Source organism: Fringilla coelebs, assembly GCF_963513975.1.
Source record: "Fringilla coelebs genome assembly, chromosome: 14".
Lineage (NCBI taxonomy): Eukaryota > Metazoa > Chordata > Aves > Passeriformes > Fringillidae > Fringilla > Fringilla coelebs.
In genome coordinates this window covers 1,572,432-1,586,033 of record NC_140040.1, presented here as the reverse complement: position 1 = coordinate 1,586,033, position 13,602 = coordinate 1,572,432, and the positions used below count along the sequence as shown (strand labels likewise).

Below are 13,602 nucleotides of genomic sequence, written 5' to 3'. Positions count from 1 at the left end.
GGGGCACCGGGAGCCGGGCAGTCCGGCCGGGGCAGGGCAGGGCAGGCTGGCAGGGGTCCCGTCAATCCGTACAAATGTTCCGTGGGTGTCGCAGGACGGTGCCAGGCTGCTCCCGGTGGTGTGCAGGGACAGGAGGAGCAGCAGCGGCCGTGACCCAAACCACGGGAAGTTCCCTCTCAAGGCCAGGGAGAGCCTGTGCCCATGGAGGGGGCAGAGCCCTGGCACGGCTGCCCAGGGATGTGGGGTCTCCTGTCCCGAACGCACCTGGGCGTGTCCCTGTGTCACCTGCCCCAGGTGTCCCTGCCAGAGCTCCCCTGCGCCCCGAACATTCCCCGATCATGCGGCACGCGGGTGCCCCGTCCCTGTGCGCGGGTGCGACCCGGGCACATCTGGAACTCTGCACCTCCCTGTCCCTCCACGTGCGCGCCTGCAGACACCCCCTGTGCAGATGTTCGCGCGTTCACGCGTCCACCTGTGCGCGCACACCTGCGCTCCGACCTTGCCGTGCGCGGCCCCTTTAAGACGGCGGGGGGGGTGGAGGGGGGGAGCAGAGCGCGCGCTCCCCCCCCCCCCCTCGCCTCGCGCCGCCGGGCCCCGTCGCGCGCGGATGACGTCACGCCATGGCCGCCCTGCGCCGCCGCGAGTAGAGGCCGCTCCGCCGCCCCGTCCCGCGCTGCCGCCGCCGCCCCGCGGGCCCCGCCGGCACCCGCCGCCCCCGGCCCGCCCCCGCCGCGCCCCGCACCGCGCCGGGCCCCCGCCGCCCCCCGACACCGGTGAGCCGCCACCCGCGCCGCCGCGGCCTAGCGCCGGGGAGGGGGGGCGGGCCCGGGCCCGGCGGGGGGAGCGGGGGGGGAAGCGCGGGGCGGGGGCGGCACCGGAGAGGGGGGGACGGGGGCAGCCCCGGGGAGCGGCCCGGGACGGGCGGCGGGGAGTGGAGGGGAGGGCTCAGCGGCGATCTAGAGGGGGTCGCGGAGAGGCCGGAGGGCGTTCGGGGACGGGGAGCGCGGAAATGAATGAATTCCCCCGTTCGTTCGGGACCGTGAATGGGACGGGGCGGCCCCGGCCCCGGCGGGAGCCGGGGGACAGCAGGGCTCGGCAGGGGACAGAGGGTGCAGGTGGCTCTGACTGTCCCACTCGGCAGGCAGCGGGAGCAGGGACAGCGCCAGCAGCCGCGGCCCGGGGCACGGCAGGAGAGCCCCGCCTGGCAGGAGAGCCTCGGAGGTGAGGGGGCACCGCGGGGGCTCACACCGGCAGCGCCTGCACCGGGGGACAGCCCGAGGGGGCTTGGGGTTTGTCACCTGCAGGGTCAGCTCTGAATGGGTTTGGGGTCCATCACCTGCAGGGTCAGCTCTGAATGGGTTTGGGGTCCATCACCTGCAGGGTCAGCTCTGAATGGGTTTGGGGTCCATCACCTGCAGGGTCAGCTCTGAATGGCTTTGGGGTTTGTTACCTGCAGGGTCAATTCTGAATGGGTTTGGGGTTCATCACCTGTAGGGTCAGTCCTGGGATGGGCTTGGGGTTTGTCACCTGCAGGGTCAGCTCTGAATGGGTTTGGGGTTCATCACCTGCAGGGTCCATTCTCAGTGGGTTTGGGGTTTGTCACCTGTAGGGTCCATTCTCAGTGGGTTTGGGGTCCATCACTTGCAGGGCCAGCTCTCCGGTGGGTTTGGGGTCCATCACTTGCAGGGCCAGCTCTCAGGTGGGTTTGGGGTCCATCACCTGCAGGATCAGCTCTCAGGTGGGTTTGGGGTCCATCACCTGCAGGATCAGCTCTCAGGTGGGTTTGGGGTCCATCACCTGCAGGGCCAGCTCTCAGGTGGGTTTGGGGTCCATCACCTGCAGGGCCAGCTCTCAGGTGGGTTTGGGGTCCATCACCTGCAGGGCCAGCTCTCAGGTGGGTTTGGGGTCCATCACCTGCAGGATCAGTTCTCAGGTGGGTTTGGGGTCCATCACCTGCAGGATCAGCTCTCAGGTGGGTTTGGGGTCCATCACCTGCAGGATCAGCTCTCAGGTGGGTTTGGGGTCCATCACCTGCAGGGCCAGCTCTCAGGTGGGTTTGGGGTCCATCACCTGCAGGATCAGCTCTCAGGTGGGTTTGGGGTCCATCACCTGCAGGGCCAGCTCTCAGGTGAGTCTCTCAGAGCTGCTCAAGGACAGCACCTCCAGGGTGTGAATTCTTTCTTCCTAAGGTTTGCCTGGATTCAGGGAGAGGGTTCCCGTTTATCAGGACAGCTCTTTGCCAAACTGCTGATCCAAAATCAGTCTTTTGAGTGGGATTATCCCAAACCCTGCTGGACCCAGGTATGACCCTCTGGTTGTCTCTTCCTGAGACCCTGAGAACTCACACTCAGTGTTTGCTGTAGGGCTGTAGGAAAATCAGCTGTGCTGGGACAACAACTGCAGCTGCTTTTCCCTTCAGGTGCCCACCACAAATCCGTGGGGAGCATTCCCCATTGGAGCTCTCTGAGCTCTGCTTCAGATCCAGCTCCTGCCAATGCCTCTGAGCACCAAACTGACCCCACAGGGCAGCTGAGCTTGGGGCATTGAAGGGTGCCCTGAGAGCTGCTGAGTTCCCTGGGCATCCTGCACCTCAGAGCTCCCTAAGGACGGCAGAGAAATGAGGATTTTGGTTAATTAACCCTGTTAGCAGCTGGAATTGCAGTCAGGGCAGGGCTGCATACAGATTCATCCTCTCAGTGTTCCGTGTTTCCCCCCTCCTGGATCCTGAGGAATTGATTTCCTGCTGTCACTGCTCTTGCACGTTTTTCCCTGTGTTGGTTTCTGCTTTGCCTCTGCTTTTGCAGTTCTTTGTTCCCTGAATCTCTGTGTGCTGCCCTTCTCTCCTCACCTGTCCTGTCAGCACTGTTCCCTCTGCTCAGCTCCCTCCTGGCTCCTGCCTGCCCTGACACCCCGCTCCAGGACTTTCCTGCTCTGCTTTACCCCCTGGATTTCATGGATCTGATTCACAGCAGCTCTTTGGCTTTTAGGAAGGAGATTTTATCCTTTTGTACCAAAGATTTCAGCCTGAAGGAAAAAGCTTCCTCACTTCTTTCCTTCCCTGTGTCCTGTGACTTCCCCCAGGGCTACCAGGGGCACAGAAATTGGGAATGCACTTGGTCTTCATATCCATAAAAATTTGTAGGATTTTGAGGCTGAAATCAGTGGCTCTGCCCAGCTCCCAAGTTTTGTAGGAAGTCAGTTCCTGCCTGGAATTTCTTTCTTTTTGATTTTGCACCTTTTGTGCTCTTTAATAAATAGCAGAGAAGAAATTTGGCCTGATTTTGCAAAAGGAGCTGCTGGGTAAAAATTCCTGCTCTGACTCCTCTGGTCTTGTGAAAATCAACTGACAAAAGTTTGAGGTTCAGGATTTTATTTGAAATGTATCCTGGCAAGGTGGAAGTGGATTTTTAAAAGCAATTTAAGTAGCAAAGGGCTTTTCTCTGCCTGCCTTTAGTGCTGTGCAAGGCTGCTCAATCCCAGTGCTTTCAGTTAAACAATCTTGGATATCATTAAGCTTTGCTAAAGATATCTTATAAAGGAAGTGGAGCAGGTGAGATTAAATTTCTATAGCATGTCCACAAATTTCTCCTCCCTTTTTTAGGGTGGAAATGTGTAATTTGAAATGTTTCTAAGGAGGCTGGGAGCCTTTAGTTGGAACAAGTTGGCTCCTTCCTGGTGCATCCAGGCGTGGGGAGATGGCCAGGTAGGAGGAGCATCTCTGTCCCACCTTGTGCAAGCCATGAGACTCTGATAATTTCAGGAGCATAATGAAGCATAAATTCATCTTTCATTCCCTAATTTGAGATATTCCAGAGCCCTTCCAAGTGACTTCCAAGTCACTGATGTGTTGTGGAACTAAAAGCTCATCACTCCTGGGAACTTCTGCTGTCAGATCCTCAGTTTCTTCCCTGAGAAGCTGTGACCTGCTTTGAAGAGGCTTTCAGCTCACTGAGGCGTGCCCAAATAATTCCAAAACCAGGGAAAGGCCCTTTTTTTTTGCCTGAAAATGCCCTTTATTGATTGCATTTGCTCCCTCTGGCAAGGCTGGCCCAGCTCATTTAGCCTGGGAGCAGGAGAGGTTTGTGAGCCTGGATGGAATTCCCAGTGCCCTGTGCTGCTCCAGCCTGCCTCAGACACTCAGGAAAGGAACATTTGACACACTTTGAGCAAAAGGAGCTGGTTTTGGAACAGAAATAGTTGTGCAGCTGGGACCAAAGGCAGCTTTGCCTGAATTTGGAAGATTTTTCAAGATAAAAGGCTGCTCAGTGAGAGGCATTAATACATCCCTGCCTCTTGCCTCAGCTGCAAGTCAAACAAGCTGATCTGGGGCTTAGGAGAGTTAATTTTTTGCTTTTATAACTGGTTTTGAACTAGGAAGAAACTAGCTTAGTTTTAAGGCACAAAAAAAGGCCAAGTTTATGATGGAGAGATGTAACCTGGGGGTTTCTGCTCTGCCACGTCTATCACTGCTGCTTGATTTTAAATACTTCCATGGAGCCAATTTTTCTCAGGTTTTTGTCATTTTTGTCTTTATATTTCCCTAAAGGACAGCAGAACGCAATTTAAGAAACCCCAAATGTACAAAAACCCCAAACAACCCCTAAAAAAGGCCCCAAAACCTTTCAGGATTTCAGAGATCCGGGATAAATTGTGATTTCCAGATTAAAAAACCTCTCCAGAAAAACCTCTCACAATTCCAGAGGTTTGGAATAAATTGTGATTTACAGTTTAAAAACCTTCTCAAAAAAACAAATCCTTGCAGAGTTCCAAAGATTTGGACTGAATTGATTTGCAGATTATTTTAAGACAACACTTAAAACTGGAATTAAACTTGCTGTCCTGTCCATCATCAGGCAGTTTTCCTTTTAATTTCCAACTTCCAATTCTTTTTCCTGCTGCTGATTTTACCTTTGGACATCTGGGCTTTGTTTTGGGACATTTCCATGCAGGGTGAGATTACTGCCAAAATCTGCTTTGTTGGTTTTGGGGAATCTTGGAGTAACAGCCCAATCCCTGAATCCAAGGAATTACACCCCAAAAAAGTCTCCCTGCCTGGATTTTGTGAACCCTTCTCACTTGGGCCATCATTTATTGTGTTTCTTATCATTTCTGCTGATGGAAATTAATAGGAAATTATTACAACTGCTGCATGCTCTGGATTTTATAAAAGCTGCTGTGCAGGTCAATGTTTTGTATTTCAGTGTTTTATATTCCTCACCATCAGAACATATTTGTTTCCTCCCATCCCTCTAAAGGTCTCCATGTCAAACACAAAAAGCCATTTGCTTCACTTAAATACCTTTTTTTTTCTTTTTTTTTTTTTTTTTTGTGGTGCTGCTTATTTGCAAGAAAACAGAAAACAAATTTCCTGACTCCACATGGCCCTGGCAGATTTGATATTTCTGGTGGCCTCTCTGGGCTGACCTTTGTGTTCACACAAAGTCACTTCTCAGGCACTTGGGCAATTAAAATCCCCACTCTGAGCTGGCTCTTCAAGCCAATAATGATTTGTGCAGGAATTTATGAGCTCAGCATCAGGCTGGATGTGCTCAGTAAGGAGATCATTTGTTCAGCTCCATCCTGGGGAACTGCTCAGAGCTGCTGTCACCAGGAGGCAACTTCTGGCTTTTCATTTGGGTTTGACCTTGTCAGGGAAATCAGAACCTTGCTGGTGAGCCAGAACCAACTTCAGTGTGCAGAGGAAGCTCAAAATGTGGATTTTCTGCTGCTCTGGGCCCTGCTGATGCTGAGATCATCTCGTGTTTATCAATGAACTGATAGCAGCAGGGCCCTGAGGGCTTGGGGAGGGCGCAGTCAGCCCTAAAATACAGCTTAAGGTGCTTCTGGGAGTGGTTTGAATTTATTTTCTGGTTGTAACTCCTCTGCAGAACTCCCACAGGATACAAAGCAGCATTTTCTAGAGTGGGACTTTGATCTTGGGAGTTTGCAGCAAATTCTGTTCATTACCAGAAGATTTTGGGGGTTTGGGTGCTGGAAAGGCTCAGTTTGCTTTCCTTGGGGCAGTGTTTGGTGTGTCTGTGTGGCTTCTTGATGGGAAATCACCTTTCTTGTGCAAAGCTAGCTGGACAAACAGGGAAAAGTGTCAGGAAAAGGTGAAATAGCAGCCTAATAACAGATTAGTAAACTCTGATTTCATGGTGGATTGCTGGGTGTGTTTAAAGGAGCGACCAGAGTCTAACATTTGTACAATTTCTGCTCCAAGGGTTTTTAAAATACCAGGTGAAACTCTGCTCATTTATGCCATGGGTTTGTGGCAGCACTAAATGAACTTGCAGAGAGCAGCTGGAGTAGAACATGGGACACATAAAAATGAAGATAATTTGTAATTCGATGCTTTTTTTTTTTTTAGGGTATTTAGAGCTTTTGTGTGGATGTCACCCAGTCAGCTCAGCCAGTTCCAGTCAGGCACTTCTTTAATTTATTGGATTTTTGTTTATGGAGTAAAATTAATGTATGGCCCAGTTTTTGTCCCTGCTTTTTACCCTGCCCTTTTCTGTTGTATTTATTGGTTTTATTCTTGATGGACAAGGCATTTTTAACTTCCACCAAGCACATGTTTAGGCATCTTCTAGGAAGCTCTCCATGCAGGCAGCTGGATCTGCTGCTGTGAAGGAATTTGGGGGTCTTTACTGAGGGTTCTGCCCCCTCAGATGAGACCCCAGTCCTGGCCCAGCCCAGGGAGGGGCTGGAGCTGCTGGAGAGAGCCCAGAGGAGGCTCCGGGGGGGATCAGAGGATGGAGCAGCTGTGCTGGGAGGAAAGGCTGGCAGAGCTGGGAGAAGCTTTGGGGTGACCCCACTGTGGGCTTGCAGGGCCTGAAGGAGCTGCAGGAAAGATGGAGAGGGACTTTGGAGAGGGGATGGGGGACAGGACACAGGGAATGGCCTCAGGCTGAAGGAATACAGGGATTGGTGGGATATTGGGAAGGAATTCCTTCCTGGCAGGGTGGGCAGGCCCTGGCACAGGGTGCCCAGAGCAGCTGTGGCTGCCCCTGGATCCCTGGAGTGCCCAAGGCCAGGCTGGATGGGGCTTGGAGCACCCCGGGATGGTGGAAGGTGTCCCTGCCATGGCAGGGGTGGGATGGGGTCTTTATGATCGCTTCCAACCCAAACCAGTCTGGGATTTTTGAAATTCCAGCCTCAAGCTCTGTCATTGTCTATGAAGGGCAGCACACTCCAGTCTGGGGCAATATTGTGCAGTTTAAATTCTGAATTTCCCTCTTGAAGGATCTATGAGAAACCATATTCCTGAATTTATGGAATCCCAGAATGGTTTGTGGTGGGGGGGACCTTAAAGCTCCTCTCCCTGCAAACCTCTGCCACAGCCAGGGCTGCCCCTCGCTGGATTGGCTTCCTCAGAGCCCCATCCAGCCTGGCTCTCCAGGAGCTCCAAGAACCTTTCCTTGGGAAGCAGAGCACAGGAGGAGGGGTCCCTCAGGGTGAGGCTGCCCATAACCAGAGCTGTTCTCTCCTGCAGGCTCGCGGGGACTGATGGACGTTCCCGACAGCCCGGAGCGAAACCCCTGCTCTCCTGAGGAAGAGGACCAGCAGCTTTCTGATGAGGAGGTCCTGAAGGAGAGCGGCTCAGAGCGGGAACTCGATGGGGAGGGCGGCCAGGGGAGCCTCCTGGGCGAGGAGGAGGAGGCAGGCAGGGCCCTGAGCCGGGGGGAGGAGGAGAACCACTCCGACGAGGAGGATCGGCTGAGCGAGGCCAAGTCGCAGGAATCCGACACCAACGAGCCGGGCGTGGAACTGAAGAGCCCCCGGCCCCGAAAGGGGGAGGAGGAAGACAGGACAAACGACCTGGAAGTGTCCTCTGTCACCAGGGAGCTGGATGAGCACGAGCTGGACTATGATGAGGAGGTTCCCGAGGAACCCAGCACTGCTGCTGCAGAGGAGGATGGGGAGAAAGCTGCTGGGGAGGATGATGAGGAAGAGGAGAAAGGAGATGATGCCCCTGAGGATGAGAAGAAATCCAGCAGCAAAAGTGATGATGAGAAGGATGGGCAGGATCCCCTCAAGGAGAAGAAGAAAGAAGAGGATGATGGGGAAATTGATGATGGAGAAATTGATGTAAGTAGGAGGTGGGCAGAGCCCTGGGGTGGTTTAGAGCTGGTTGCTTCTCCCACTGCAATTCCTTCCTCCTCCTGGTGGGAATATCCCTGTCCCTGGTGTGCAGGGAACCCCTTTCCCTGGAGGTAAGGCCAGAGCATGGAGCAGGCCCTGATCGAAGGGGTTGATCCCTGTGCTGAACCAAAACTTTGTGCCAGAGCCATCAGAATGAGCATTGTTCCCTCTCAGTGTGGGGAGGCTCCAGTGCTGTGAGAAACTGCCCTGCCTCGGCTCCAGGGGGACTTGGGAATGATGGTGACAGCAAATTCCACAGATTGGGTGGCCAGGAGCTGTTCAGATTAAGGGGCTGGTGCTGGGGGGTGGCTGTGCTGCTCAAACCCTGGTCCTGGGCTGTTCCTGGGCTCCAGCAGCATCTGGATGCATGGAAGGGGAATGGAAGGAGCTGGGGTTTCTGCAGAATCCCCAAGGCATGGTTTGGGGATGGGGTCGGGGATGTGCAGTGTTTCACAGCCCTGAACCAAACTAGATACTCAGAAAAATCAAAAGTGGGGTTTAGCTGCAGGTAGGGATTAGGGAAAATCTCACCTTTAGCCATGGTTGTGTTCAGCAGGGAGCTCTGCACAGCAGCAGCTGTTTTGTGCAGCTTAACAGCAATCTTCTTCTTTTCCATGAAGGAAACAGGGCAGAGTAATTCCAGTAAAACCCCTCCTGTGGGCTCCTGGTCTGGAATTGCATCCCAGTGGGGGGAGTGTAAGGAGAAATTGCTGCTGCAGAGCACCTGGGCTGGCTCCCCATTCCAGAATTGCAGCTGCACAGCTGGGTTGGGGTGTGGGACTGTCCTGGGAACAGGCAGGGAAGCACTGGAGTGGGCTGGGGTCACTGCTGGGGCTCCTCAGCTGGGCAGGGGAGATGCTCTGTCCTTCCAGCCCCATTCCTGTTGGTCTGACCTGGCCACAGGAGCTTAGGAAGCTCCTGGAGCCTCACTGCACACACCCTCCTCCCTTTTCTTTAAAGAATCATATTTTGTGTGGTTTTTACTCCTCATAATTCATTGACAAGTTTAATTGCTTTCAGAAATGACATGGTTTTTCTCCCTCGTGCCCATCCTGGCAGGTGATTTTGTTCAACACGTGTTTTCCAAAGGTTTTGTGTATTCCTGAATCAGTTAGAAAGAATTCCAGTATGTTATGGGCAGAAAAAAAAATTCCTGGAGTCCTGACTCCATGCCTGCTCCTTGATTAAAATATGAATGCTCTCCTTTGGAGCCTGAGGCATTCTTGGGAGCTCTCCTCACAAAGCAGGAGATGAATCTGTACCCTGGTTTTCATACATTAACTCATAACAGCATTCTCAGCTGCCTGATTCCAAGGAGACCTCCCAGAAATAAATACTTCCCCTTTTGTTCCAGACTTCACACAGCTCTTTTGAAAGCAGCAGAGTGGAGCTGGTTCTCCCATTCATGCAGCACTGAAAGCCAGTCCCAGCTTTGGGGAAAACTTCAAGCTCTGCATTTTCTTCTGCTTTCAGCCTCCTGGCGTGGAGGGAGGGGAATATTAATGCAAATTTTAATTGGAATATAAGTGCAGGCTTTTAAATCCATTGCTGTTGAGAAGAGCTCTGTCCCTGGCTGGCTCAGGAATGCAGCAGGAGAGGCTCTTCACCCTCCTCTCTGTGCTCCTGTGTTTGTCTACAGCCGAGGGATGGCTTTTTCCTTCTTGCCAGCTGCTCAGGGGATCAAAGGAGAGAATTTCCCTCATCTTTTCCACCCAGAGAATGGCTGTTGCCAGGCAGAGGGAAGGCCCATCCAGGTGCTCCCTCTTCACATGTTTCACGTGCTGAAAACAGGGAAATGGAGGCAGAGAGAGAGGGAAAACCAGGATGTCCTTTAGGATAAAATCCTGATTTCCTGGCCAGATACCTGTGACACCTCTCTGGTCATTGTACCTTTGCCTCCTGCATCCCCAGCTCCTTTCAGCTCCTTTGGGCTTTCCAAGTGCAGCCTAACAAAACCAGGGAAGGGTTTTTTTCCCTTGGAGAAAGGAGAAAATGCTGGTACTTGAAAGTTCCAAGAACTTTTCTTCTGGAGGTGTTTCATGGCTGTTATGTCTTCATCTTGGAGCAGCCTCCAGCTGCCAAAATTCGTTCCTGTGGCTGCAGTCCCTGGGATGAGGCAGAGTTTTGTTTGAGCTGGTTCCCAACTCCACTGTGGAGCTGGAAGAAGTCTGTTGGATTTATCCTGAAAAGTTCATTTGTAAGATTTGGACAGGGCTTTGGACAGGGGTATGGAGTGATAGAACAAGGTGAAATTAATTAGTTTAATTAATTTAGATTATTAATTTAGATATTGGGAAGAAATTCCGGGCTGTGAGGGTGGGCGGGCCCTGGCACAGGTGCCCAGAGAAGCTGTGGCTGCCCCTGGATCCCTGGCAGTGCCCAGGACCAACTTGGATGGGGTTTGGAGCAGCCTGGGACAGTGGAAGGTCCTTTTACAGCCCCCTGGAATCTTCTGTCCTCCCCTTGTGCAGGTGCTCTGGGGCATTCCTGTAACCTGACCGTGTTTTCCTCCTGTGGTTTTGCCCCAGAGTGGCTGGGAAAGGTCAGGTCCTGCAGGGCATGCCCCACATGGAATGTCAGCTTTGTGTGTCTGTTCCAGGATGATGACTTGGAAGAAGGGGAGGTTAAAGACCCCAACGACAGGAAGGTGAGGCCAAGGCCCACCTGCCGCTTCTTCATGAAAGGTAACCCCACCCTGGGGTCTGGGAGGAGCCAGAGCTGCTGCTCTTGCTCCTGTTTGGGGATTTTTGTTCTCCATTAAGCTGCTGTTACGTGATAAATTCTGCCCCAAGCGTCCTCAGTGTCACCTTGCTGTTTGTTGGTGGCCAAAGCTGAATTTTCATGGGGCCCCTACACAAAAAGGGCTTTGCCCTCAGCGTGGTGAGCCTGGAGGAGGTAAATCAAGGGAGACTTGCAGGAGTTTTTGGAATAAAACACAGAGGTTGTGGCTGCTCCATCCAAGGCAAGGCTGGACAGGGCTTGGAGCAACTTGGGATAGTGGAAGGTGTTGGGATTGGAACTGGATGGGCTTTAAGGGCCTCCCAGCCCAAACCATGCCATGATTCTGCTCCCTGCCTCACCACTGTGTGTTTGGCATGCAGTGTGGGGCTTGCTTTGCCTCTGGTTTCTTGCGAAAGGCAAAGCTCCTAACTGGAAATGTTTGTCATTAACAAATGAGGATCTCATAAGCTTATTCCTACATTTAATGGACAGTGTGTGTCCAGCCCTCCCTCCCTCCCTTCTCCCAGCTGGAATAAGGTTCTGTACATTGACCCATCTGTGTCTGGATCTGTTTGTCCCCTCTGGCAGGTGGAGAGTGCCAACTCTCCCCACCTGTGTGCACACAGGTAAATCCCAACCCAGCTGGAGAGGAGAAAAGTCAAACACCTCCAGCATTACTCCTGAAGGGGTTTGGCTGCCTGGGGGGGTTGTGGTGGCTGTGGGGCTGGAGTGCTGCTGGCTGGGGGCAGCAGGGTCTAACAGCTGTGTGTTCCCACAGGACACTGCACCTGGGGCATGAACTGCCGCTTTATCCACCCCGGAGTGAACGACAAGGGGAATTACTCACTCATCTCCAAACCTGAGCCCTTCTCCCCCAACGGGGCCCCTCCCATGGGCCCTCACCCGCTGATGCCCGCCAACCCCTGGGTATGGAACCTCTTCTGGCCCCTTATGGCTCCTGCACCACCCTCCCATCCCTGCAGCGTTCCAATGGGCTTTTGGAGAGCCTGGTCTGGTGGGAAGTGTCCCATGAGCTTCAAGGTCCCTTTCAACCCAAACCATTCCACAATCCTGGGGTTTTCCTCCTCTTTATTTGACCTAATACCTCAGCAAAATTCAACCCACAGTTGAACATGTGATTTTTAAATGGAGATCTTGGAGTTGCCAGTAGAGGGGGGTAAAATTCCGTGGATTCCCAGCTTAGTCCTGCTGAGGCAGGGCTGGAGTAACTCTGAGTAGCTTTACAAAGCACAGCTTTGCTGTTTAAAACTGACTCAAGTGTCTTCTCCTGCTCTCCTCACCTTTCCAACAGGGAGGCCCAGTGGTTGATGAAATCTTACCTCCACCTCCTCCAGACCCTCCAACAGAAAGTGCCTGGGAGAGGGGACTCCGGCATGCTAAAGAGGTAAATTCCTTCCTCAGGGAATTGCTGGCTGCCTCCAAAATCCCCTGGAAAAGTTCTTTTTGGAGCACAGGTGTCTTGCTCTTTCTCTATTCCTTTTGCCTTTTAATCTATTAATTGTGATTTGTTGTACATCACAATTGTTAGACAGCCAAGAGGAGCTCAAATCCGGGTTGAGAGGGGGTTTATATTCAAATAATAGTGGGAATTTGTGGCCCTCAAGTCCAGCCCTTCACAAAGCAAATCTTTAAGCTGGTCCAATTTCCTTCCCTTCAGTACCTGTTTCTCCACTTTGTCATCACTGCGGGGGGGAAACTTCTGTTTCCTGCTGTTCTGAGCTGGTGGAATAGGGAATTAATCAGGAAAAGTCCAGTATCCTGCACATTCTGAGGGAAGAAGGTGCTGTGGCTGCAGGAAATCTCCCGAGGGCAGGATTTTTAATATTCCAATTTCTCCCTGCCCCAGGAATCTTCTCTCCTCACACTATTTTTGTGCTCTTTAAAAAGGGTTTTTTAATTTTTGTTTTTTTATTAAAAGAAGGTATTGAAAAGGGATTTGTGGTGGTTTCAGTCGTTGGTTTTTCTGGATTTGGACTGAAGGCACTTGAGACAGTAATTTTTGTTCTGACCCAAGTGTTTATTATTTCTTATTAGTAAAACAGTCTCACTGCTGTGAGTTCAGCAGCTTTTCATTAGAAGGCACAAAATGGCCAACAATCTCTGGTTACAAGGTCTTTTAAGACTGAACTATCCAATTAAGAGCTGGATTATTTTCCCTTTTAACCCAGCAACTGATCCCAAAGAGCCCCCAAGGGGGGCTTTTCTGCCCAATTGCAAAATGCCTCCCAAACCCAAGAAGAAGAGCCATGAGGAAGAAACCCAGCACAACACCCTGTGCCCTCCATCTTGCTTCCATCCACAACACACTAAAAACCCCAAACCCTCAATTTCTCACCAAGTGACACACCTACACTGCTCTCTATGATCTATTTCACACTTTTGTGGATTCCAGTCTATCTTGAAGTCTGGGAAACTTTCTGCGTGGATGAGGGTCAGAGTCAGTGCTGCCCTGGGGTCAGGGCACCCCAGAGCAGACAGAGAAATATTCCTGGGTTTCCACAGGTATTTTTAATACCTTTCTTCTCTTCAAAAAGGTATTAAAAAAGGCAACGATGAGGAAAGAGCAGGAGCCTGACTTTGAGGAGAAGAGGTTCACAGTGACCATCGGGGAGGACGAGCGGGAGTTCGACAAGGAGAACGAGTTCTTCCGGGACTGGAATTACCGCATCACCAGAGACGTGCGGGACCCCGCGTAAGAGACAGCCCTGGCAGCTC

At 52.3% G+C, this 13,602-nt stretch overlaps 1 protein-coding gene across 5 annotated transcripts in view; it reads left to right on the top strand.

The window, feature by feature from the left end:
• Positions 1–688: 688 nt before the first annotated feature.
• The window catches only part of ZC3H18 (zinc finger CCCH-type containing 18), a gene marked incomplete at its 3' end in the record, with an annotated part of 44,966 nt that continues 32,052 nt past the window's right edge, over positions 689–13,602 (top strand). For 4 of the 5 annotated variants that reach the window (XM_084214848.1, XM_084214845.1, XM_084214847.1 and 1 more), the window contains exons 1-8: positions 689–773; positions 1,142–1,221; positions 2,190–2,301; positions 7,496–8,091; positions 10,745–10,829; positions 11,645–11,793; positions 12,179–12,271; positions 13,422–13,579. In XM_084214848.1, the coding sequence (XP_084070974.1) occupies positions 7,510–8,091; positions 10,745–10,829; positions 11,645–11,793; positions 12,179–12,271; positions 13,422–13,579 (1,067 nt within the window). In that variant the 5' untranslated portion in view covers positions 689–773; positions 1,142–1,221; positions 2,190–2,301; positions 7,496–7,509. The remainder of the gene's footprint in view (positions 774–1,141; positions 1,222–2,189; positions 2,302–7,495; positions 8,092–10,744; positions 10,830–11,644; positions 11,794–12,178; positions 12,272–13,421; positions 13,580–13,602) is intronic. The other variant, XM_084214846.1, reaches the window with a different exon arrangement.